This window comes from Mastacembelus armatus, chromosome 5 (assembly GCF_900324485.2).
Source record: "Mastacembelus armatus chromosome 5, fMasArm1.2, whole genome shotgun sequence".
NCBI lineage: Eukaryota > Metazoa > Chordata > Actinopteri > Synbranchiformes > Mastacembelidae > Mastacembelus > Mastacembelus armatus.
Genome location: NC_046637.1, coordinates 1,871,915 through 1,896,207, shown reverse-complemented (window position 1 = coordinate 1,896,207; position 24,293 = coordinate 1,871,915). Strand labels below are relative to the sequence as shown.

The following is a 24,293-nucleotide window of genomic DNA, read 5'->3' as shown; positions in this document are numbered from 1 at the left end:
ACTTTATGTTGCCTGACCTTATTTTACCATATGTTACCATATAAATATATATATGTTTATGGTAACATATGGTAAAATAAGGTTATATATATATATAAAAAATTAAAAAATACACGAGTTTTGTTCTTTTCTGTATCTATGGGACTGGAAACTTTATGTTGCCTTAACTTGTTGAATTTAAAGGAAAAAATGCAAATTAATTAATTAAATTCTTTGCAGATCCAGTGTGAACTAAAACTGGTGACTGATATTTGAACTGTGTGTCTCTGAAATGGAAAAGAGGTTTTTACTGGTATTAGTGTTTATCAAGAAGACGCTACAGGTGCGGTTCTATGTTTTATGTTTTTCATATCTCTGTTTGATCAAGAGCCTACGTGACAGGATATTGTGAACTACAGGTGGGTGGGGTTGTGTTGTTAAAGTTGTGTTGCTGTGGCTATGTACCAATGTGTTTAGGGGTATTTGTAAGATTTACTTCTCAGTTATGTGAAACTGGGTGTGAGGATGAAACAAGTGGAAGAAGTCAAGCCCAGGATGGAGAACTAACTGTCAAATACGAGTCTAGGTTTTTGGAATATAACTGTATTAGGGAATAATCTTTGATTAACTGCATCTGTGTATAAATGGAAGTCTGCTGCCCAGTAGGAGCTGGGGAAGTGTCTATGTGGTCTGTGCTGCTCCTTTTGCTGCAAAGAAATAAAACTGAAAAGACAGTTTCCTTCTCTTTACTCCTCACCATGTGGTCTCTGAAAGTACATTTCTGTTTTCAGACAGGCCACCAGTCCATTACAGACACATTGATGTTGTTGTGCAGCAGGAGCCTCAGTGCAGACCTGATGAAGTGTGAGCTGTACAGGAAGTGTTGCAGCTTTTTGCAGAAATTGCATAAACTGAAAGTGAATGACTGCAGCTTTGTTACATGGAGACGTTGAATTGAGGCTGAGCAGTTGATGCTGACAGGACTTGGACAACTATGGAGCTGCTTGCTGTCGTGTGTCTCTGCCTCCTGACCTGGTCTGGAACAACGTTTGCTGCTGAAAACGGTGAGAAAAGTCCTGAGTCAGACTGAGACTGGTCCTGAAGTGTCTTTATTCTTTGGAAGGGGCTTTTATTGAAATGAGACGTGCAGGGCTGTGGGGCCGCAGCGCTGCTTTGGCTGCTGCGCAGTTTAGTGGCGCATTTAGCTCCGTGTGAAAGTCCAGATCATCCACACAGTGGGATGTCACCTGGATCCCACTAAGACTTGTTATTTTTTTGTCCACCTGTTGGCAGTGGAACCTGCTGAAAACATGACATTATCATGTTGTCTCCACAGAACTTAGAGAGAACAGCCTTCAACATTACCATTAATTTGGCTCATGTTTGTGTCCAGAAAGGAAAAGCCATGTGAGCAGTTTTACTATGAAGGATGTAACATTTCCAGCAGCTCAGCCTGAAGTGAGCACTTTAATCAGAATCAGATTTAAGTTACAAGTTTGTTCACACAAACAAGGAATTTGACTCTGGGTCACTGAGCTCTTTCTTTGAAATAGACAGACAATCATCAAACATGGATTAACAGCAGACCTGCAGGAACAAGTCCACATTTAGGAGGAAACAGGGCAGTGAAAACACTAAATCCTAATTCTGTTGTTCTAAATAACAACATTAATATGAACTGAATGGACTTCTCTCATATTTCAAGATGTTTTTATTATTTGTGCTCATTTCAAAGTGAAGTTGTGTTTGGGATCGGGGGTCATCATGATCCAGATGTGACCATTTAAAGAAGAAGCAGAGAAAGTCTCAGTTTGTTCCGTTTCCTCTTTCTCGCCCACAGACTCTGCAGTTTTTCAGCCAGGCAGCTTTTCCTGTTTGTGCCTGTTTGTGTGGTTTTAGTTTTCTGGCTGCACAGACAGAGATTATCTTAGAAATAAGAAGAACCTTCATGTCTGGGAAGTTTGAATGTCAGTGTGTCATGAGTCCCCTTGGAACTTCCTGCCAGAGGACTCTTATTTTGTTAAGACTTCCTTTTTCCTGTGTTCTGGTCCCTGGCAGCTTTGTTAGTTATCTGTGTTTATTAGTTTCACCTGTGTTTGATTACCTTTTCTGTTTCCTCTATTTATACCTCCCCTCTTCCTTTGTTCTCTGCTGAAGCATTAGTTGCTTATAGTTATTGTTCTAGTTGTATTCAGTAGGAAGTGTGTTTGTGTTGTGACCGTCTCACTCGGTCCTTTCGAGTTTTTACCGTGCTATCCGGTTTACTAGTTTGGTTTTGTGTTTTCCCTGGAAATCCCAGGAAAGAATAAACGCCTCAGTTGTCCTGCATTTGGGTCCTCACCTCTCCTCCTTCACACCACACCACCCACACCCCGTGACACAGTGTGTTATTAGTGTTTCTCACCTGGTTTCTCTGCACATCAACACACAGATTAATGCATGTTTTTGTCTTCAGGACCAGACGTCATCAAGATGGTGGTGAAAGAAGGAGATGACGCCATCTTACCCTGTTCCCTCAGCCTCAGGGAGAACATTGTCCAAAAACTCTTTGACTGGAGGAAAGATGGTCCAAAGGAGGTGTTCCTGTATGATGATGGTGATCAATACAACAACGGTCGTACAGGTCAAGATGAGCAGTTCAGAGGACGCGTCTCTCATTTTCCTGATCAGCTGCAGTTCGGTAACGCCTCCATAGTTATCAGAAATACAAAGGTGCCTGACAGTGGAAACTACACCTGTGATTTTCCACGTCTTCAGCCAAAAAGACGAGGCCTCATTGAGCTGGTTGTTGGTGAGTGTTTCTATGAAACAGTGATAAAGTCTCCTGCTCATTGACAGATGTGACTGGTCCAGATGTTTCAGATGAGTTAAAGTGTGGTCAGTCAGAAAAACATCTGGACGAGGCTGCAGATTAACTTCAGCCTGTATCTGAGCTGTTATTAAGCAGGTTGATACCTGACAGCTCAAAGAAAACATGTCTGGATTTATTTAATGAGACAGGCGTCTGATGCTGATGCAGACGACAGTCACATGTCGACAGGATCAGAGACTGTGACTGTAAACCATCCAGGACTGACACAAACCAGTCTCATCTGTGAATCTGCTGCCACTTTGTGACGTCTGAGACTCTTTATTTCAGTTTTAGATGGTAAAAATCTGTCTAATCTACTGGGCAATAAGTTTTAGTGTTTTTCCTCAGAATTACATGTCTGTCCAGTTCATGACGTCACACATGCAGAGATATCTGACATTTTCATCTTGTTTTTGTCTTTTAGATCCTGTTTTAACCTCATGGGGTGCATTTAAATCATGTGTAGTCATCTCTCATCCCACCTTCACATTTCCAAATATACATAATACCAAAACCATGAGGAGCTGATATATGTCAACTGCATCACTTTAAAACAAACACTGAGAGGTTTTATCAGGTGTATTGATCTTAGTTACAGCTGTGAAAGACTTAAATTGGTAAATGATTGAACAGATAAAAACAGAAGCTTCCTCTCTCTTTTCCTTTTCCTTCATATTTCAAATGCAGTAAATCAGTCACATTAACAGGGATCAGGCTGAAATTTACAGGATCTCTCCCTGAACTTGTTTCTAATGTCTGTGCCAAATGTCATGTTGATGGACAGAAGAGTCTCTGAGATATTTGACAAAGTGCAGCACAGAGCATCTCCATCAGATCACTACAGAGCTCTGCAGGTAATTTTCCTGGCTCCAAACTCTTGAGTGTTTTCACGGTGCTGACTTTCTATTGGATGATACCAGCTGTCATTAAAACACTCGTGGATGCCGCCTAACGATGCGCTCCTCTGATTGGCTGACGGAGTTAACGTTTATTTATTGTCGTCAGTTTCGGCCGTAGAAAGATGCTGATTGGTTTGTTTAGTTCGTGGGCGTGTACTGATTTCAGAGATACTGAACATCATTGGTCAAATATTTAGTCAATAATTGAAAACGGAGCCAAATGTCGTTGTTTAGGAAGTTTGAGGAGCAGCGTTAAAACTAAACGAGGGAAATAATTCACTTTTATTCAGGTTATTTTTCCTCCGGACAGAGGAAAACATCCCAGGTGAGTCTGTGATGGTGATGACGTCACTGATTTCTACGTCTCACCTGTGTGTCCTGTGTTTTTTTAAGAAGTCATAATATATGTCCAGTCATAATATATGAATTTTAGTTCAAACATTTTTTCGACTTTTGTCCAACAATGGTAAGTGCTTCAGTTACTTAACTTTAATATCAGTGTTTAAGGCATTGCTGACACTGTGTTCACAGGTGCAGCTCCAGAACCATCTGTAATGACACTTGATCAGACAAAGGACTGGGCTCTGCTCCAGTGTGTAGTTAAAGGAGCTTCTCCCAAACCACAGCTCCAGTGGCAGGACAGTGGTGGAAACATGGTTCCTGCTAAAGATCCACAGGTCACAGACAGAGGAGGCAGCTACGACATTATCCTCCAAACTACTGTGACCAAGACCGACCACTATCGCTGTGTAGCCACACAGGAGGAGATCAACCATCAGGTTTATGCTGAGACATATGTGCATCTGAATGGTCAGTGATAGTTTCATCTCATATAACTTTATTTTTTAACGTTATGTTGGTTTTCAGAAGTTGCCATGTGCTTTTAAAGTCAACAGAAATTTTTAAGGATCAAAACTGATATAAAAACACGGTTACCCACAGGCAAACTGTAACACATTAGTTAAACAAGAGTAATTGAAGCAAAAATTATGGTTGTAGTCTAAATTCACATTAGAGAAAAGCTCTTGATTAATTCATTTATCTGTGTGTGGTACGACTGTTTATTACCATAATTATATATGACTACTACATGAGCAGTGTGTGGTACAGTTAGATTGTGATCGCTAAATGTTACATTACTGATTTTTAGTGATGTGTTTTAGAAAAAATGCTTTACAACAAAAACTCTAGTTATAGAAAAGTGGAGTCAGCATAAACCTTTTGCTAACAAAACATTTGAGCTTTGTCTCCTGAAGTATCTCTGTTCCTGCATTTTGGAGATTTCCAAATCACACATCATTAGTTTCATAAAATCAGGCTTTTTGTGAGAGGTTAATAAGATTAAATACTTAGGAATCAAAGTTTAATCCTACAGACACTAACATTAAATCAGGCTCTCAGGACCACAGATGGACCCATTCTGTTGCTGATTTGTTTCCAGCATCTCTTCTTCACAGACTGAAGCTTGTTAAGATTTGATTCCTGGAGTCAGATGTTCCAGCTGTTTGTAAACTCATACTGGGTTTGACTAGTTCTAAGGGCCCTGGTTACATAGAGGAGATTAAACCATAACTGGATTAAAATGGTCACACAGACTAGTTCTGCCACAGACTCTGTTGTTAGAAATATTTCCAGCTGCTAATGACAAAACTGGCCTGTTAGAGAATCTAGAGTCCAGTTGAAGCTGTGAGAGATGATGGAGCAAAGGTCTGAGCAGACACTGATGTAACTGTCAGAGTGTAGAGTTGTAGGATGGGAGCTCCAGCTGTTGTCCAACTATGAAGAGAGACAACAATGATCACCTGAATCAGCTGAATCCTCCACAGTTTAACCAGCTCTGGCTCAATATGTCCTGAATGTTAGAGACATGAGTGAGATTCATGTTACACATCATGAACTAACATCACACAACATAACACAACCTGACTCCCACTATCAGCAATAAATCATGAGACTGTGACAGCAGACTGAGGCGTCCTCTTCATGAGAGTAAACTGATGTTCCTGTGTAAAATCAGTGGAATGTCCCTTTACAGACTCATGAAGACTCAGGTGTGGAGATGTAGATTCACCTCTGGTCTCATTCCAGGTGGATTTGATGTCAAACATTTGATCAGAGCTTCATCTGTGTCTGATGTTCAGGGTGTAGGATGAACTGAGATGGTGAGACATGAGCAGGTGTTTCTGTTTTTCTGTCCTCCCTGTTTCCACACACGAGGGCTCAGAATATTAGGAACCCCTGTGAATATGACACAGTCCAGTCCAGCAGCATCTGTGACTCTGAGCTCGGTGCTGAAACACGTCACTGAACGAACACGTGTGTGACAGTGTCAACAGCTGAACATTCCAGGCTTCATCACAGTCGACTTCATGTCACAGCACTTGGACTGGATGGCATCAGACTGTACAGTTGTACCTAATAAAGTGGCCACTGAGTGTGTGTCTCACTGACACAGTTCAGTCCTGATGACACAAGAGGGGACACACACTGTTAAAGAGCCATGTTTGATATTTTCCACCAGATTTTCCTGTTGGTTTAGTGTCAGAGAAAATATTGTGGACGTCTCAGACGACAGATTTCATGTGATTTCATTTGCAGCTGATTTTTGTGGCAGAAGAAACTGAGCAGAAATTTCAGACGAGTCCAAACGTCTTCACTGTTTGTGTGTCTGTGTCATGATGTGAGTCAGAAACAGTGTTTGCAGTGGTGAACAGTTACTGACCTGTTGGTCCAAGTCAGGAGTATTTGACATATGTGTCCTGTCAAACAGCTGGGACGTGCAGCCGACGTTTCTATGGAGCTTTTCTGTTTCTGTCTGTTTCTGTGTTTTTCTCTTAAACTCACTGTGACTCACATTTACAGGCAGAGAAGATGAACAACAAGAATAATGTGGAATCTGACATTGGTCTTTATCAGCTGCTGTTTATCTTCACAGGAGCAATTTGTAGTTAAACTGGTTTAAATATGTTCAGATCAGACATTACTGAGAAGGTTTGTTAAGATTAAGTTTTTGTTTATTTTTTCCTGTTTTTATGACTAATTTCCAAATATACTATAAAAATGTATGTCAACAAAATTTATAGTATTTATTGTGTAATCTTCTAATTGTACTTCATAAGTTATTGTCCATATTATTTCCACAGCTGCATCTCCAGAACCATATGTCACAATACTTAATCAAACAAAGGACTGGGCTCTGCTTCAGTGTGAGGTTCAAGGAGCTTCTCCCAAACCACAGCTCCAGTGGCAGGACAGTGGTGGAAACATGGTTCCTGCTAAAGATCCACAGGTCACAGACAGAGGAGGCAGCTACGACATTATCCTCCAAACTACTGTGACCAAGACCGACCACTATCGCTGTGTAGCCACACAGGAGGAGATCAACCATCAGGTTCATGCTGAGATCTTGGTGCCTGGAATTGGTGAGTTTCTTCTTAGTCATATTTTTGTACTTATATTCATGTTTCGATGTTATTCACATTATAGTTACCTAATCACTGAGTTCCTACATCCATTTATTGTTAGTTTCTCCAAATGTCGACATGTTCAGCCTGAACAGTGATTAGATAACTGTAATGTGAATAACATTGAAACATTGTGTGACGTTATTTCATGAGATATATGTTATTCTGAGATATTTGACAAAGTGCAGCACAGAGCATCTCCATCAGATCATTACAGAGCTCTGCAAAACTTCTCCAAAGTCAAAAACTGATGATGATAAATAATTTTTATGACACAGAAAATGTCCCTAAATGTTAGAGCTGATTATAAATAGATGTTTTTAATATTTCGATAAATATTTATATATTTATTATCATTCAAATGTTTTTATTTTGACAGTTATTTTGGTGTCCCATTGCCACAGCAATTCCAACTGCATTAACTTCCATATATGGTCAGGCAGGTAAATTTACCAGCTCCAAACTCTCGTGTTTTCACGGTGCTGACTTTCTATTGGATGATACCAGCTGTCATTAAAACACATGTGGAGGCCGCCTAATGATGCGCTCCTCTGATTGGCTGACGGAGTTAACACTTATTTATTTTTGTCAGTTTAGGCCGTAGAAAGATGCTGATTGGTTTGTTTAGTTCGTGGGCGTGTACTGATTTCAGAGATACTGAACATCATTGGTCAAATATTTTGTCAATACTAAATATTTTCTTCCTCACAATACATCTATTTATTGTTATTAGTTTCTCCAAATGTCCACACATGTTCATCCTGACCCCAGAACAAAGTGGATGAAAACATGTGCAGGTTGAAGATGTTTCAGGCTGAGTCTGAGTCGTACTGAGGCTCTGAGACTCCACTTGATGAATCTACAGAGAGAAGAGGAAGAATGAGGCTGTGGAGGGAAACAACAGGAAGAAGTGGAGTTTGTAGTCAGTCCTGACATCAGTCTGATCAGTCACACACAGAGAGAAGAATTTAGTAAAGTTCACACACACAAACCCAGTGACAGATGGAGGAAGAGCTGGTGCAGCCTGATCCTGAGGACAGACATGAAAACAGCCCACGAGGCCGATTTAGAGGCTGAAATCCTTCGAATCAGACACATTTTTGTTCCACAGGTGGAAAGAAACAAAGAATGAAAGTGTCTCCAAAACGTCCTGAGACTGAGTCAGTTTGTATCAGCTGTAATTAGACAGATGAGACAGAGACAGAGCTTCATGAAGCCAGTGGGTCAGTGCGGTGTCACAGCATGAATCCCAGAACCAACAACATCAGGACACTGTTGGATCTCTGGCTTCAGGAGCTGCTGTTCCCCACAGAGTGTTGGGAAGGATCCTGGAGGCTGGAGGAGACTGATGCTCTGTTTTCATCTTCAGTCCAACAGGAAACAGCTCAGTATGTGAGAACACAGCCACTTCACTGAGCCTCCAGCTGTGTGGTCTGAATACAGCAGTGGTTGGTCCGCCCTTAGCAGCAACAACTGCAATCAAGCGTTTGCAATAACTTGCAATGAGTCTGTTCCAGCTGTGGAGGAATTTTGGCCCACTCATCTTTGCAGAATTATTGTAATTCAGCCACATTGGAGGATTTTTGAGCGTGAACCGCCTTTTTAAGGTCATGCCACAGCATCTCAATCGGATTCAGGTCAGGACTTTGACTAGGCCACTCAAAAGTCTTCATTTTGTTTGTCTTCAGCCATTCAGAGGTGGACTTGCTGCTGTGTTTTGGACCATTGTCCTGCTGCAGAACCCAAGTTCGCTTCAGCTTGAGGTCACGAACAGATGGCCAGACATTCTCTTTCAGGATTTATTGGTTGACAGCAGAATTCATGGTTCCATTTATCACAGCAAGTCTTCCAGGTCCTGAAGCAGCAAAACAGCCCCAGACCATCACACTAACCACCACCATATTTTACCTGTTGGTATGATGTTCTTTTCTGAAATGCAGTGTTATTTTTATGCCAGACGTAATGGGACACACACTGTCATGGAAATGTCTTTAAGTTTGAGAGTTGCTAATTCTCAGAAACAACCACAAGTGTGATGAATCATCCCAGGTTTAATCTCGGGCCCGGAGAGGACGTCCTTGCAGAAATCTTCTGCCTCTGTGTTACAACACCAGGTTTATATACAGTACTGTGGACTAATCCTGTACAGACACCCATATTGTTTGTTCAGGTACTATCTTCAGTATTCTTACCATCAAAGAAACCATCATAAAGTTTGCTGACAACACTGTTGTGGTGGGTCTGATCTCAGACAACGATGAGACAGCCTACCTGGACGAGGTTAGACGTCTGGAAAACTGGTGCCAGAGGAACAACCTCCTCCTCAACATCAGCAAGACAAATGAGCTGATATTGGATTTTAGTACAAAGCAGGAGAGAAACTACCGGACTCCACTCATCAACGAGAGCCCAGTAGAGAGAGTGGACAGTTTCAAGTACCTCCGTGTCAACATCAGGACCTGCATTGGACCTGTCACACCAACACCGTGGTGAAGAAAGCCCAGCAGCGTCTCTACCACCTCAGGCGCCTGAGAGACTTTAGATTGCCCTCCAAGATGCTAAGGAACTTTTACTCCTGCACCATAGAGAGCATCCTGACGGGAAACATCACGACCTGGTTCGGGAACAGCACCATGCAGGACAGACGAGCTCTACAGAGGGTGATGCGATCAGCTGAGCGCATCATCCACACAGAGCTCCCTGACCCGCACTCAATCTACAACAAGCGGTGCTGGACCAAGGCCAAGAAGATCATGAAATACCTCAGCCATTCCAACAATGGACTGTTCTCTCTATTGCAGTCAGGGAAGCGCTTTCGCTGTCTAAAGACCAACACAGAGATACTGAGGAGAAGCTTCTTCCCGCAGGCTATTCAGTCTCTGAACGAGAACACCACTTAGACCTACCTGCTCTCTCGTACAACACTCTCCCCTCTCACACACCACAACACCTGCACATTTGCACATGAGACCGGACATTGCACATTGCACTTTTGCACACTCAAGCACATAATACTGGACTCATTGTACATTTGCACACCACAAAAGGGGTGCACTGGACATTGCACCCATCACTCCCATCCCTTCCAATACTGTACATACTGCACACCGTAAATTGTTTTTTTTTTTTATCCATATTGCAAATCTGTACATTTTTTTTATTTCTATTCTATTTGTATCTTATCTATTGTATATTTGCAAAGTTATAATTACACTTTCAAATTCATTGTTCATTTTATCTTATATATTTGGCACATTTGTTATTGTTATTATTACTATTTTTCTTTTTTTTCTTTCTTATGCTTATTCTGTGCCCTTATGTCTTTAAATAAAAAAAAAAATGTGTACGTTAACTGAGGTCATGGGCAGTTGTGCAAGCATTTCACTGCATATCATACTGTGTATGACTTTGTACGTCACAAATAAATGTGAATTTGAATTTGAATTTGAAATTGAAATTGTTGGCAGTTATTTACAACCCTCTACCCTAAAACACTAAACCAATAAAACAGACAGAACCACATACCATCAAAGGGTCAAGCAAACATTCAACCCCCACATTGGCTTACTATCCAAGTGACCCTTGCCCTGGTATAAAATCCTCACAGGAACAAACTTCCTGAACACCTGAGGTCTGCTCAAACTGTCAGCTCATTCAAATCAGGACTGAAAACACAAAAAATTACTGCTGCCTTCCAATAATTGTTCATCCTTGTTTTCTTAATGTGCTTTTATGTCTTATTTTAATTTAATTTATTTGATTTCAATTTATTTTATGTTAAATGTCTTTGTTTTTAGATGCTCTTTCCAATGCTTTTAATGTAATTATATGCCCTGTAAAGCACTTTGAATTGCGTAGTGTATGAATGGTGCTATACAAATAAATTTGCCTTGCCTTATCTGTGAATCTGCTGCCACTTTGTGACGTCTGAGACTCTTTTTTTCAGTTTTATAGGGAAAAAAACTAATACACTGGGGAATCGGTTTTTAGTCTTTTTTCCCTAGAATTACATGTCTGTTCATTTCATATCTGACATTTGTTGGTTTTTGCCCTTTAGGCAACAGCGGAGCAGATAGAAACATCCCAGGTGAGTCCTGATTTTGATGATTTTCAACATTTCACCTGTAGATAAGTTTGGCCCCACAGTCTGTAAATGTCACAATGATTAACAGACAACACATCACTGAACAGAAGTGACGTATTAAACTAACATTCATATATGAAGCTGTGTGGCAGCTCCTTCAACCTGAGGGACTGATCATATCGTGTGACGCTCACATGACAAATTAGAAGTATATAAGGTAGTTAACGTCAGCTACTCGGTGGTATATAAAGTACTTCAAATTAGAAGTATATAAGGTAGTTGACGTCAGCTACCCAGCGGTATATAAAGTACTTCAAATTAGAAGTATATAAGGTAGTTAACGTCAGCTACCCAGCGGTATATAAAGTACTTCAAATTAGAAGTATATAAGGTAGTTGACGTCAGCTACCCAGCGGTATATAAAGTACTTCAAATTAGAAGTATATAAGGTAGTTAACGTCAGCTACCCGGCGGTATATAAAGTACTTCAAATTAGAAGTATATAAGGTAGTTAACGTCAGCTACCCGGCGGTATATAAAGTACTTCAAATCAGAAGTACAGTGGGTACGGAAAGTATTCAGACCCCTTTTAAATTTTTCACTCTTTGTGTCATTGCAGCCATTTGCCAAAATCAAAAAAGTTCATTTTATTTCTCATTAATGTACACTCAGCACCACATCTTGACAGAAAAAAACAGAAATGTAGAAATTTTTGCAAATTTATTAAAAAAGAAAAACTGAAATATCACATGGTCATAAGTATTCAGACCCTTTGCAGTGACACTCATATTTAACTCACATTGCTGTCCATTTCTTCTGATCCTCCTTGAGATGGTTCTGCTCCTTCATTGGAGTCCAGCTGTGTTTAATTAAACTGATTGGACTTGATTAGGAAAGGCACACACCTGTCTATATAAGACCTTACAGCTCACAGTGCATGTCAGAGCAAATGAGAATCATGAGGTCGAAGGAACTGCCCAAGGAGCTCAGAGACAGAATTGTGGCAAGGCACAGATCTGGCCAAGGTTACAAAAGAATTTCTGCAGCACTCAAGGTTCCTAAGAGCACAGTGGCCTCCATAATCCTCAAATGGAAAAGGTTTGGGACGACCAGAACTCTTCCTAGACCTGGCCGTTGTTAAGTCCGCATATAACTTACCCAGGTCCGTTTGATGAGGAAGTACACAAAGACGTCTGGAGTGGTTCAGCTGATTAAAGGTTTTATTTTAAACTATACAGTGCGCTCTGGAGATCAACCCTCATGGGACACACAAAGAGATCTGGACTATAGGGGAAAACTATAGGATAGATATAGCTGGTGGCCACCGCCCCACATACCAGTACTTTTCCACAAAAGGAATTTAGACCATTACCTTATATGGTGTTGTTATTCCCTTTTGTCTCCCCTCATAGTAAAGACACTGAAAGAGCGGTGACCCTATCACGTGTCCAAAACATACAGGAGTACACTTTACACAGTAAGCTGCATACTAGTCACACAAAGTGTGTCTGCATTCCCACAATTCCCCCTTTTGGGCTCTCCTAAGAGCCCACCCCCACTACGGAAATGTCAAAATTTGATATCCCCCTTTTGATCTCCCCTAGGAGATCACACATCAATAGGCCTCAGCATGGGAACATCACCACTGAGATCATCAGGATCCGTAGCCAATAAGGGCATAAGGACCTTCGGGTCCTGCCTCTCTATCGCGGATGAAATTACCCGAAGCGCCAGGGATCTCATACAGGGAATGCAACAACACCCACATGTGACCAGGATGCCTACAAAGACTGAAACCGAAACCAATAATGACATAATAAGATTTTTCCACTGACCAAACATACCCGTCATCCATTCCTCCAATGGATTATTGATACCCGAGTGTTCATGCATAGTTTGTGAAAGTGTGCGCAACCCTTCCAAAGCCTTGGAAACCGACCCATCAGGTGCCGTATTGTTGGGAATGAAAGTGCAACACATGTCACCGAACATTGCGCATACACCTCCCTTCTCGGCCAACAACATATCCAGCGCCATACGATTTTGAACTGCCATCAGGGAGGTAGGACCGGCTTGCTCCGCCAACCCCTCTACCGCATCCCTGGTTAGGTTAGCCAATCGGAGTACATTATAATGCACATAATTAATGCGGTCAACGTTTTTACTCGGAGTTATAGAAAAAAGAGCCGAAATAATCGGGAGATTTCAAAACCTGCCGCAATTTGGTCCACCAATTTATATTCGTTAGGCACCCCTCGGGGCACTCCGATCGCATCAATATACGTAGGAGAAACCGACAGAAAGATCAAAATATTGAGAAGTGACCTCCCCGTTTAGACAAAACATGACGTCGGCGTCGCGCGGTCAATGCTGGTGGGCTGACCCCTGGCCCTGAAGAAACCAAACGATTTCCCCACCAGCACCAATGGCGCACTTAGTCGCACCATTGCACATATCCCTACTCCAGCAAGGGAAGACGAACAAAAAGACGTCGACCACACAATAGTAATATAAACCTGCTCGTGCCCATGACCGAGGACAGATCCACTCAGGGTATGGTTACACCAATCCCACGGATCTGTCCCAAAGCAACAGAGGGACTCGGGTGCGTGATAGTAAAACATACATAAGAACGTTCCCCTTATCCGGTGTAAAGGGGCCAGTTTTAGTCTTATTATCAATCTGCGGAAAAATACTAGCCAAGGTAGTACAGTTGGCGGGGGGGCCAGCTCGAGTCAAACCCTATCATACACCCATACACCCATTCGTCCTCCGGGAAAAGTGGCGCTGGTTTCATTTTTAAGTGGGGGACGGCGGAGGCACAAGCCACACAGTCCCCCACGTGTTGTTCTTTGGCATTTTGTACCATCCAAGACACCACAAATTCTCCTCTGAATATCCAGTAGCCAATTCCATGATGTCTAGGGTTTGAGAGTGGAATAATCGACTGCTATCACTTTATCTATAATAGTCGAATTAGGCTCACTGGACGGGGCAGGCACAGGGAGGGATAAAGACTTGTATTCTTGTTGGGAGGAGGATCCAGGAAGTTCACCCTGAATTAACTCTAGGGGGTCCTTTCCAGAGATATCTACTCCCAAGAGAAATACGCAACAGACCAATTATATGACGAGTTATCTCAATTGGCCAAAAGAGAGGGACAGAGGGTTAATACTAAGACTAAAATCTCTCTGAAAGTTAACTTTGGACCACCACTTCCTGCGGGTCGAATCCAAATAAGAAAATGCCACCGTAGTGGGGTCCCAAAGGCCTGTATACTTAGTCATCTGTCCCCAATCACAGGGTCCCCCTGAGATTCGCACGCCTCTCTCCTCGCAATCCAGCACTACGGTGGGGGGGCACATAAATAGATATCGTACTCCCGCCAGCTACCCGGATATCCGCCACAATTTATGACAGCGCACAGGTCAAATTTGAATAGCGTCTCAGACTGTCGTGTGTAATTGAGAGTCAACTTAGGTACGCAGTGATACCCTGTCGCATACCTACGGCGATCCCTATACATGATAGTTGAGTCAGTGGAAAAGAAAATATAACCAAACACAAAACAAAAATCGTTACCGTAAGGGTCGTAAGGACCCCCAACACCTTCCCATATCCAGCCATCTTCGCTTTAACTCCCCAATTATTAACTAAACTATCTAATAATGGCTAAACATACACAATAAACTAAACTGATCAACAACTAAAACTACCACACAAAAACACAACCAACAATCCCTCGACGCTGCCTCCCTCGGCGCTCTTATTCGTTGGCTGGAGGCTTGGCACGCCCCTTGTCGGAGAGGGGCACTCTTTTTCACCCCCTCCCTTCTCGTACAGTTTCTTCTTTCTTCGGACTGAGGGTAGACCACCTCAGTACCTGACTCGCTCCCCGGGGATTATTCTGCCCCTTTCTGAGGAGGGTCCTTCTCTGCCTCAGTCGAGACAGAGGTATTTTGTTAGCAGGTCCTCCTGGACCTCAGTCAAAGATCTGGATGGCAGTTCTCCTGGTGCACACTGCGACCAGTGGTACCAGGTGTCTCCTTTTCCCTTTAACATCACTGCGTGTGACGTTCTTTCTGTCACCTGGTAGGGTCCTGTCCACCGTGGCTCTGACCACTTCCTCTTAATCACCTTCAGCAGCACCCAATCGATGTCGGGTGGAGTTTGGGTTCCGTCTCCCTGCTGATCCGCCACCTGATGTGAGAAAGCTGAAACGAGAGCTTGCAGAAAGTTAAAATATGCTTTGGCTGACAGACCCTCATTCTCTACCATGGTTACTGGGCTAGTGGTGTGGGGTCCTGGAAAGGGTCTCCCTGTTTGAAGTTCGAAAGGTGTGAACCCAGTGGATTGGTTAACGGAACAGCGGATGGACATAAGTGCCAATGGCAATGCATCAATCCAGTTCAATTTGGTCTGTGCACAGATTTTTGCCAATTTGGTTTTTACAGTTTGATTCATCCTTTCCACCTTTCCTTGAGACTGTGGATGATACACCGTTCCAAACCCATGTTTCAACCCATCATGGCCTCCACTCTCTGCAAATCCTGATTCTTAAAATGTGTCCCATTATCTGACCTAATTTTCTCTGGGAAGCCATGGTTGGGGATATAATAATTTATCAGACATTTAATTACCGTGTTACTGTCTTCCCTCTTAGAGGGCCACGCTTCTGGCCACCCTGAATACACATCAACACACATCAGTACGTACCTGTACCCTCGAACGGTGGTACCCATTTCTGTAAAATCAATAACAATCTCTCGTCCAGGCCTGGTGATAAGTGGATACCTACCAATCTCTGGTTTCACTGTGGGTCTAGGGTTTGTACTTAGTACAAATGTCACATTCCCTGACCAACTCCCTGGCCATATCTTTAAGATATGGATGCCACCATTGCTCCAAGTTCTTCACCATTTGGGCTGTCCCAACATGCCCACCCCATGAGCTTCCAAGAGGGCCGTCCTCCTGATTCCGGGAGGAAGTATGGGACGACCATCCGGCCCCCTCCAGAACCCTTCTACCTCCGTAGCCCTCTCTCTTTCCACAGACTTCTTTCCTGGGGGATGCCCCCTTTTGCAGTCTCTTAAGTTCTTCCAAATTAGGTCTTTCTCTGATCTCTTGTGTCACATCCAGGAGCATTAATTTAACCCGATATCCCGCTGCTTCCTTGGCTGCTTGATCTGCCGCCCGATTTCCTTTTGCTGTAGTGCTGTTAGACTGATCGTGTCCCTTACATTTGATCACTGCCACAGCTAACGGTTCCAACAGGGCATCTGCTAGTTCCCTCATCTCTTTCTCATGTTTAATGGGCCGATTAGACGCCGTCAGGAACCCTGCTCTAAGCCATTGTCCTAACTCCACATGTACAGCTCCTGCCGCATATGCTGAATCAGTGTAAATATTAGACCAGGATGCCTACAAAAACTGAAACCGAAACCAATAATGACATAATAAGATTTTTCCACTGACCAAACATACCCGTCATCCATTCCTCCAATGGATTATTGATACCCGAGTGTTCATGCATAGTTTGTGAAAGTGTGCGCAACCCTTCCAACGCCTTGGAAACCGACCCATCAGGTGCCGTATTGTTGGGAATGAAAGTGCAACACATGTCACCGAACATTGCGCATACACCTCCCTTCTCGGCCAACAACATATCCAGCGCCATACGATTTTGAACTGCCATCAGGGAGGTAGGACCGGCTTGCTCCGCCAACCCCTCTACCGCATCCCTGGTTAGGTTAGCCAATCGGAGTACATTATAATGCACATAATTAATGCGGTCAACGTTTTTACTCGGAGTTATAGAAAAAAGAGCCGAAATAATCGGGAGATTTTCAAAACCTGCCGCAATTTGGTCCACCAATTTATATTCGTTAGGCACCCCTCGGGGCACTCCGATCGCATCAATATACGTAGGAGAACCGACAGAAAGATCAAAATATTGAGAAGTGACCTCCCGTTTAAACAAAACATGGCGTCGGCGTCGCGCGGTCAATGCTGGTGGGCTAACCCCTGGCCCTGAAGAAACCAAACGATTTCCCACCAGCACCAATGGCGCACTTAGTCGCACCATTGCACATATCCCTACTCCAGCAAGGGGAAGACGAACAAAAAGACGTCGACCACCACAATAATAATATAAACCTGCTCGTGCCCATGAACCGAGGACAGATCCACTCAGGGTATGGTTACACCAATCCCACGGGATCTGTCCCAAAGCAACAGAGGGACTCGGGTGCGTGATAGTAAAACATACATAAGAACCGTTCCCCTTATCCGGTGTAAAGGGGCCAGTTTTAGTCTTATTATCAATCGGCGGAAAAATACTAGCCAAGGTAGTACAGTTGGCGGGGGTGGCAGCTCGAGTTAACCCTATCATACACCCATAACCCCATTCGTCCTCCGGGAAAAGTGGCGCTGGTTCAGTTCGTAAGTGGGGATGTGCGGAGGCACAAGCCACACAGTCCCCCACGTGTTGTTCTTTGGCATTTTGTACCATCCAAGACAACCACAAATTCTCCTCTGAATATCCAGTAGCCAATTCCATAATGTCTAGGGGTTTGAGAGTGGAATAATCGACTGCTATCACTTTATCTATAATAGTTGAATTAGGCTCACTGGACGGGGCAGGCACAGGGAGGGATAAAAGACTTGTATTCTTGTTGGGAGGAGGATCCAGGAAGTTCACCCTGATTAACTCTAGGGGGTCCTTTCCAGAGATATCTACTCCCAAGAAGAAATACGCAACAGACCAATTATATGACGAGTTACTCAATTGGCCAAAAGAAAGGGACAGAGGGTTACTACTAGGACTAAAATCTCTCTGAAAGTTAACTTTGGACCACCACTTCCTGCGGGTCGAATCCAAATAAGAAAATGCCACCGTAGTGGGGTCCCAAAGGCCTGTATACTTAGTCATCTGTCCCCAATCACAGGGTCCCCCTGAGATTCGCACGCCTCTCTCCTCGCAATCCAGCACTACGGTGGGGGGGCACATAAATAGATATCGTACTCCCGCCAGCTACCCGGATATCCGCCACAATTTATGACAGCGCACAGGTCAAATTTGAATAGCGTCTCAGACTGTCGTGTGTAATTGAGAGTCAACTTAGGTACGCAGTGATACCCTGTCGCATACCTACGGCGATCCCTATACATGATAGTTGAGTCAGTGGAAAAAGAAAATATAACCAAACACAAAACAAAAATCGTTACCGTAAGGGTCGTAAGGACCCCCAACACCTTCCCATATCCAGCCATCTTCGCTTTAACTCCCCAATTATTAACTAAACTATCTAATAATGGCTAAACATACACAATAAACTAAACTGATCAACAACTAAAACTACCACACAAAAACACAACCAACAATCCCTCGACGCTGCCTCCCTCGGCGCTCTTATTCGTTGGCTGGAGGCTTGGCACGCCCCTTGTCGGAGAGGGGCACTCTTTTTCACCCCCTCCCTTCTCGTACAGTTTCTTCTTTCTTCGGACTGAGGGTAGACCACCTCAGTACCTGACTCGCTCCCCGGGGATTATTCTGCCCCTTTCTGAGGAGGGTCCTTCTCTGCCTCAGTCGAGACAGAGGTATTTTGTAGCAGGTCCTCCTGGACCTCAGTCAAAGATCTGGATGGCAGTTCTCCTGGTGCACACTGCGACCAGTGGTACCAGGTGTCTCCTTTTCCCTTTAACCTCACTGCGTGTGACGTTCTTTCTGTCACCTGGTAGGGTCCTGTCCACCGTGGCTCTGACCACTTCCTCTTAATCACCTTCAGCAGCACCCAATCGATGTCGGGTGGAGTTTGGGTTCCGTCTCCCTGCTGATCCGCCACCTGATGTGAGAAAGCTGAAACGAGAGCTTGCAGAAAGTTAAAATATGCTTTGGCTGACAGACCCTCATTCTCTACCATGGTTACTGGGCTAGTGGTGTGGGGTCCTGGAAAGGGTCTCCCTGTTTGAAGTTCGAAAGGTGTGAACCCAGCAATGCATCAATCCAGTTCAATTTGGTCTGTGCACAGATTTTTGCCAATTTGGTTTTTACAGTTTGATTCATCCTTTCCACCTTTCCTTGAGACTGTGGATGATACACCGTTCCAAACCCATGTTTCAACCCCATCATGGCCTCCACTCTCTGCAAATCCTGATTCTTAAAATGTGTCCCATTATCTGACCTAATTTTCTCTGGGAAGCCATGGTTGGGGATATAATAATTTATCAGACATTTAATTACCGTGTTACTGTCTTCCCTCTTAGAGGGCCACGCTTCTGGCCACCCTGAATACACATCAACACACATCAGTACGTACCTGTACCCTCGAACGGTGGTACCCATTTCTGTAAAATCAATAACAATCTCTCGTCCAGGCCTGGTGATAAGTGGATACCTACCAATCTCTGGTTTCACTGTGGGTCTAGGGTTGTACTTAGTACAAATGTCACATTCCCTGACCAACTCCCTGGCCATATCTTTAAGATATGGATGCCACCATTGCTCCAAGTTCTTCACCATTTGGGCTGTCCCAACATGCCCCACCCCATGAGCTTCCAAGAGGGCCGTCCTCCTGATTCCGGGAGGAAGTATGGGACGACCATCCGGCCCCCTCCAGAACCCTTCTACCTCCGTAGCCCCTCTCTCTTTCCACAGACTTCTTTCCTGGGGGGATGCCCCCTTTTGCAGTCTCTTAAGTTCTTCCAAATTAGGTCTTTCTCTGATCTCTTGTGTCACATCCAGGAGCATTAATTTAACCCGATATCCCGCTGCTTCCTTGGCTGCTTGATCTGCCGCCCGATTTCCTTTTGCTGTAGTGCTGTTAGACTGATCGTGTCCCTTACATTTGATCACTGCCACAGCTAACGGTTCCAACAGGGCATCTGCTAGTTCCCTCATCTCTTTCTCATGTTTAATGGGCCGATTAGACGCCGTCAGGAACCCTGCTCTAAGCCATTGTCCTAACTCCACATGTACAGCTCCTGCCGCATATGCTGAATCAGTGTAAATATTAACTCTTTGTCCCTTCCCTAATTTCAAAGCTGCTATTACTGCCATCACCTCCGCTCTCTGGGCCGACTGTTGTCCCTCCAATCTCTCGGCCACTCTTATTTCCCAGCCATCCCCTATATCCTCCACCACCGAGTAGGCTGCCTTCAGTCCTTCCTTCTCGTCTCTATAACAGCAGCCATCCGTATAGAGATCTCGGGCCTCCAACAGGGGGGTCACTTGTAGGTCTGGTCGCACCCTCTCCTCCTTTAGGACCTTTTCCACACACTGATGTGGTTGCCCTGTTACAATTCTATCTGCCATATTAATTCCCTCATGGGTATACGAAATATGTGGTTCCTCCAGAACCTTGCTCAACCTTTGTTGCCTAAGTGGCAACAGAGTGAATGTTTGAGAATTCACATATGCCACAACACTGTGTGTCGTGAGGACTCGAAGTGCGTGTCCCATCACGATATGAGCGGTTTTTTTGATAATCTTTGCCACGGCTGCTGCATGTTGTGTACAAGCATGATGTCTTTTCTCCATTGTATCCAGCATTACACTGGTATACATCAAAATTCTTCTCTCTCCCCCTTTTTTCTGGAACAGAACGCCATTGGCTACGGCGTCTGTGACAGAAACATCCAAAAAGAATGGAAGTGAATAGTCTGGAATGGCCAAATCAGCTGCTGTAGCCAGTTCTTGTTTAAGGCGGATGAAGTTTTGCTCTGCCTCCGTCGTCCAAACAAGTTGAGCAGAAAGATTCCTCAGACCTTGGTCTTTCACCATCCGTCGGAGGGGGCTCGTAAGATTGGTGTAATCCGGGACATAGGAGCGGCTGTACCCTGTAAGACCAAGGAAGGAGAGCATGTCCTTTACCAGGAGGGGCTTGGGGTGATGCAGTATAGTGGATCTATGGGCAGGGGACAATCCTGCCCCCTTTTGAGAAATCAAACGCCCCAGAAAAGAGACTTGTCTTCTGCAAGTTTGAAGTTTCTGCTTACTAACCTTAAAACCCCTCTCTGCCAGAAGCATCAAAACTGTCTTAGTGGCCTGTATACAGGCAGTCGCAGATGGTGCCGCCAACAAGAGATCATCTACATACTGAATAAGTGTGGTCTGGTCCGGCAAGTGACAAGTGGAGAGCACCTGCTTCAATACCTGGTTAAATATGCCGGGTGAAAGAGCAAAACCCTGAGGTAATCTAGTATACCGCAACTGAACCCCCTGATACGTGAAGGAAAAGATATCCCTACAACTCTCTGCCAAGGGCAGACAGAAAAAAGCATTGGCCAGGTCAATACAGGTAAACCAATGCTGTGCTGGGTCGAGATTAGCCAGAGCAACGTAGGGGTTGGGCACCGGCACTGTAGGGGTGAGCAAAATATCATTAATTGCCCTCAGGTCGTGGGCCATGCGATATTTACCGGTACCTTTCTTCTCAACTGGGAGAATAGGAGTATTCCAATTGGAATAGGAGGGTTCCAAGACGCCTGCCTGTAAGAGGCCTTCAATGGTGTCCCGGATCCCCTCTGCTGCCTGCTGTTTATGAGGGTACTGGCGAACCCACAAAGGGGGCCCTTCCTGTACCTGGAAAGTAACTGGCGCACAATCTGTCAATCCCACATCCGTGGGCGAATGCGCCCAGAGTGAGTCCGGCAGAGTGGCAAGCATACCGGCAGCCAAATGATGGTCTGTTTTTTCTCTCCCGTGATACCTAGAAACCTCACAATGCTCCAATATTGCCGTGTCTGTTGCGGAAAGCTGGATGCAAAAAGTCTGTATAGTGGGAGCGTATGAGACCTGCGGTATTGAGGTAGGCTTCCAATCTGAGTGAGTCAATGCCCTCTTAACGATACCTCCCAATTCTTTGGCCTCATGACTCGGATGTAGTGCGAGAGACACATGAGGTGCAGAGTCCTCCTCCATTTGATACCACTGTTGTTGTTCAGGGAGCAGCTTCACCGCCGCCGCCACACCTTCTGGTGCCACATAAATATTTTCCGTATCGATGCTCCAGGAATCTCCTATGACCTGATCGAACTCTTCCCTGTACCAATCGGTTTGGAGCCTGTCATAGAAGAGGGTAACATGGAGAGGGTCCGGAGGAGGGACGTAGGGGTCAAGGAGCGAGATCCAGGGGCGCCACCTTTGATATGCTGACCAGATGCCTCCCTGGTCTGGTGGTTCAGGGCAAAGTTTAGCCCAATATATATCTGCTCCCTCCTCCTCAGAGGGTCTAAGTAGGAACTGCGCACATTCCCCGGTAGAATACCGGGTACAAGGCAAGCATGTACCATCTGGTAGAGTCACACTCAGTCCTTCAAGGGAGCAGAGAATAGTCGCCCCCAGTTTGATCAGTAAGTCCCTGCCCAGGAGGTTGACAGGAGTGCCCGGAGAGTAGATGTAAGTGTGGTGAACACACTGATGGCCCACTTGTGTGAGTAGTGGCAGTGTCACCGGCAGAGTCTGTTTCTTCCCCGAGAAGCCCATAACTGTGGTAGTCTGCGTCGACAGCGTAGATTCTGAGGTGGTGTTCAACGTGGAGCATGTTGCCCCAGTGTCGACCAAAAACGGCAACTTCATATAATTGACCATCACAGGCAGCAGCGGATCTGCCGTAGTTTTACTGCTGTCCGGGCTTCTCGATGGGGTGTATCATTCTTGGTAGGAATCCTCCCAAGTCACGGGAGATCCCCAATCCATCACTGGCATATTGTAAGATGGAGGGCCACCTCGTCCACGATACGAACCGGCACCCTGTCCCCCCCGGGCTCTTCCTCGGGCGAAATAACCTCTGTGAGGACAGTCTTTTACCCAATGTTCTGTGTCCCCACATAGAAAGCATACATTTGAAGTCCCACGAGGTGGGCCCCCTCGCCCCCCGCGTCCTCTCCAACCATTTCCCCCCCTCGGAGCTCCCCTGTAGCCCCCCCTATTCACCGGTAAACGGCGATTCGGCTCCCAGGGCGGTATGGGAAACAGGTCCGGGGATTCCGGAGCATCCATTCCCCATTGCCACATCAACTTCTTTGGTTCCTCGTTTTTCTCCTTCTTTTTTTCTGAATTCACCCTTTGCCGGGCCTCTGACAGCTGTATTTTTAAAAGCTGAGTTTGGAGGCCCTTATTCTGGTCGTCTTCCTTCTGCAATTGTTGCTGAACACGAGTCAGATGGTGCACCAGATGTCTCTCCCACACTACAGAGTCGGCCCCCTGTAAATCAGGATTGTCACACATAGCAGTTTTTACCTTCTCCGGTACTCCCTCCAATACCGCCTGTCTATACCACTCCCTCTGGGGCCCTGGTTTGCCAGGATGACACCCAGTATGACGCACCCACAGTTCCTTAGTCTGATCCAAAAAGGTCCTTGGATTGGGTAATGGATATTTTTCTCTAATCACCCTACTCAGATCACCAGCCCATTGCGCAAATGGCTCCTCATCCTGCCGGCACAAAGTCCCTGCTGCCCTCTCCAGGTCTCGTGCATCTATACTGGTCAGGCACCTCTGAATAACCGCCCTAAAGTCTCCCAAAGCCAATCTCTGCCCTGCAGTCAGCTTGTCCAACTTGCCAAGCCACAAACCTCCTCCCTCTGCCACTGGGGGAAGTTGATCCACCAATGCCTGCACATCCCCGAGCCCGTACGGCCAATACTTCACTCTTCCTTCCGAGGCCAACAAGGGTGCTTGAAAAGAATGATGTTGGTTTGCCTCCCCGTCCTCCAGTTGGTCCTTTTCGTCCTCACTGCCCTCCATGGATTGGATGGACTGATTGGGGGGAGGTGGGGGACCCTTAGGGGGTCCCCATGATCTAAGCTTTTGGCAGTAGTTCTCCCTAGACCCTGAATCCTCTAGCTTACCCATCACCTTCCCAGCTGAACTGTTCATTTCATCTTGATCAGCCTCGTTTATCTCTGGACGCCATGTTCCTTCCGCCCAGAGTACTATCTGTCCCGTCTTTGGTTGTCTTTGTGGGGTGAACTTCAGCAAAACTTCCCGGTCCAATATCTGTGGGTCCGTCCAC

At 44.9% G+C, this 24,293-nt stretch overlaps 1 protein-coding gene across 1 annotated transcript in view; it reads left to right on the top strand.

The window, feature by feature from the left end:
* The first annotated feature begins 782 nt into the window (after nt 1–782).
* Nucleotides 783–24,293, top strand: part of LOC113130548 (V-set domain-containing T-cell activation inhibitor 1-like) — a 30,063-nt gene continuing 6,552 nt past the window's right edge. Inside the window, exons 1-5 of the mRNA XM_026307274.2 lie at nt 783–1,043; nt 2,435–2,770; nt 4,261–4,539; nt 6,873–7,151; nt 11,251–11,280. Coding sequence (XP_026163059.1) covers nt 974–1,043; nt 2,435–2,770; nt 4,261–4,539; nt 6,873–7,151; nt 11,251–11,280 — 994 coding nt within the window. The 5' untranslated portion in view covers nt 783–973. The remainder of the gene's footprint in view (nt 1,044–2,434; nt 2,771–4,260; nt 4,540–6,872; nt 7,152–11,250; nt 11,281–24,293) is intronic.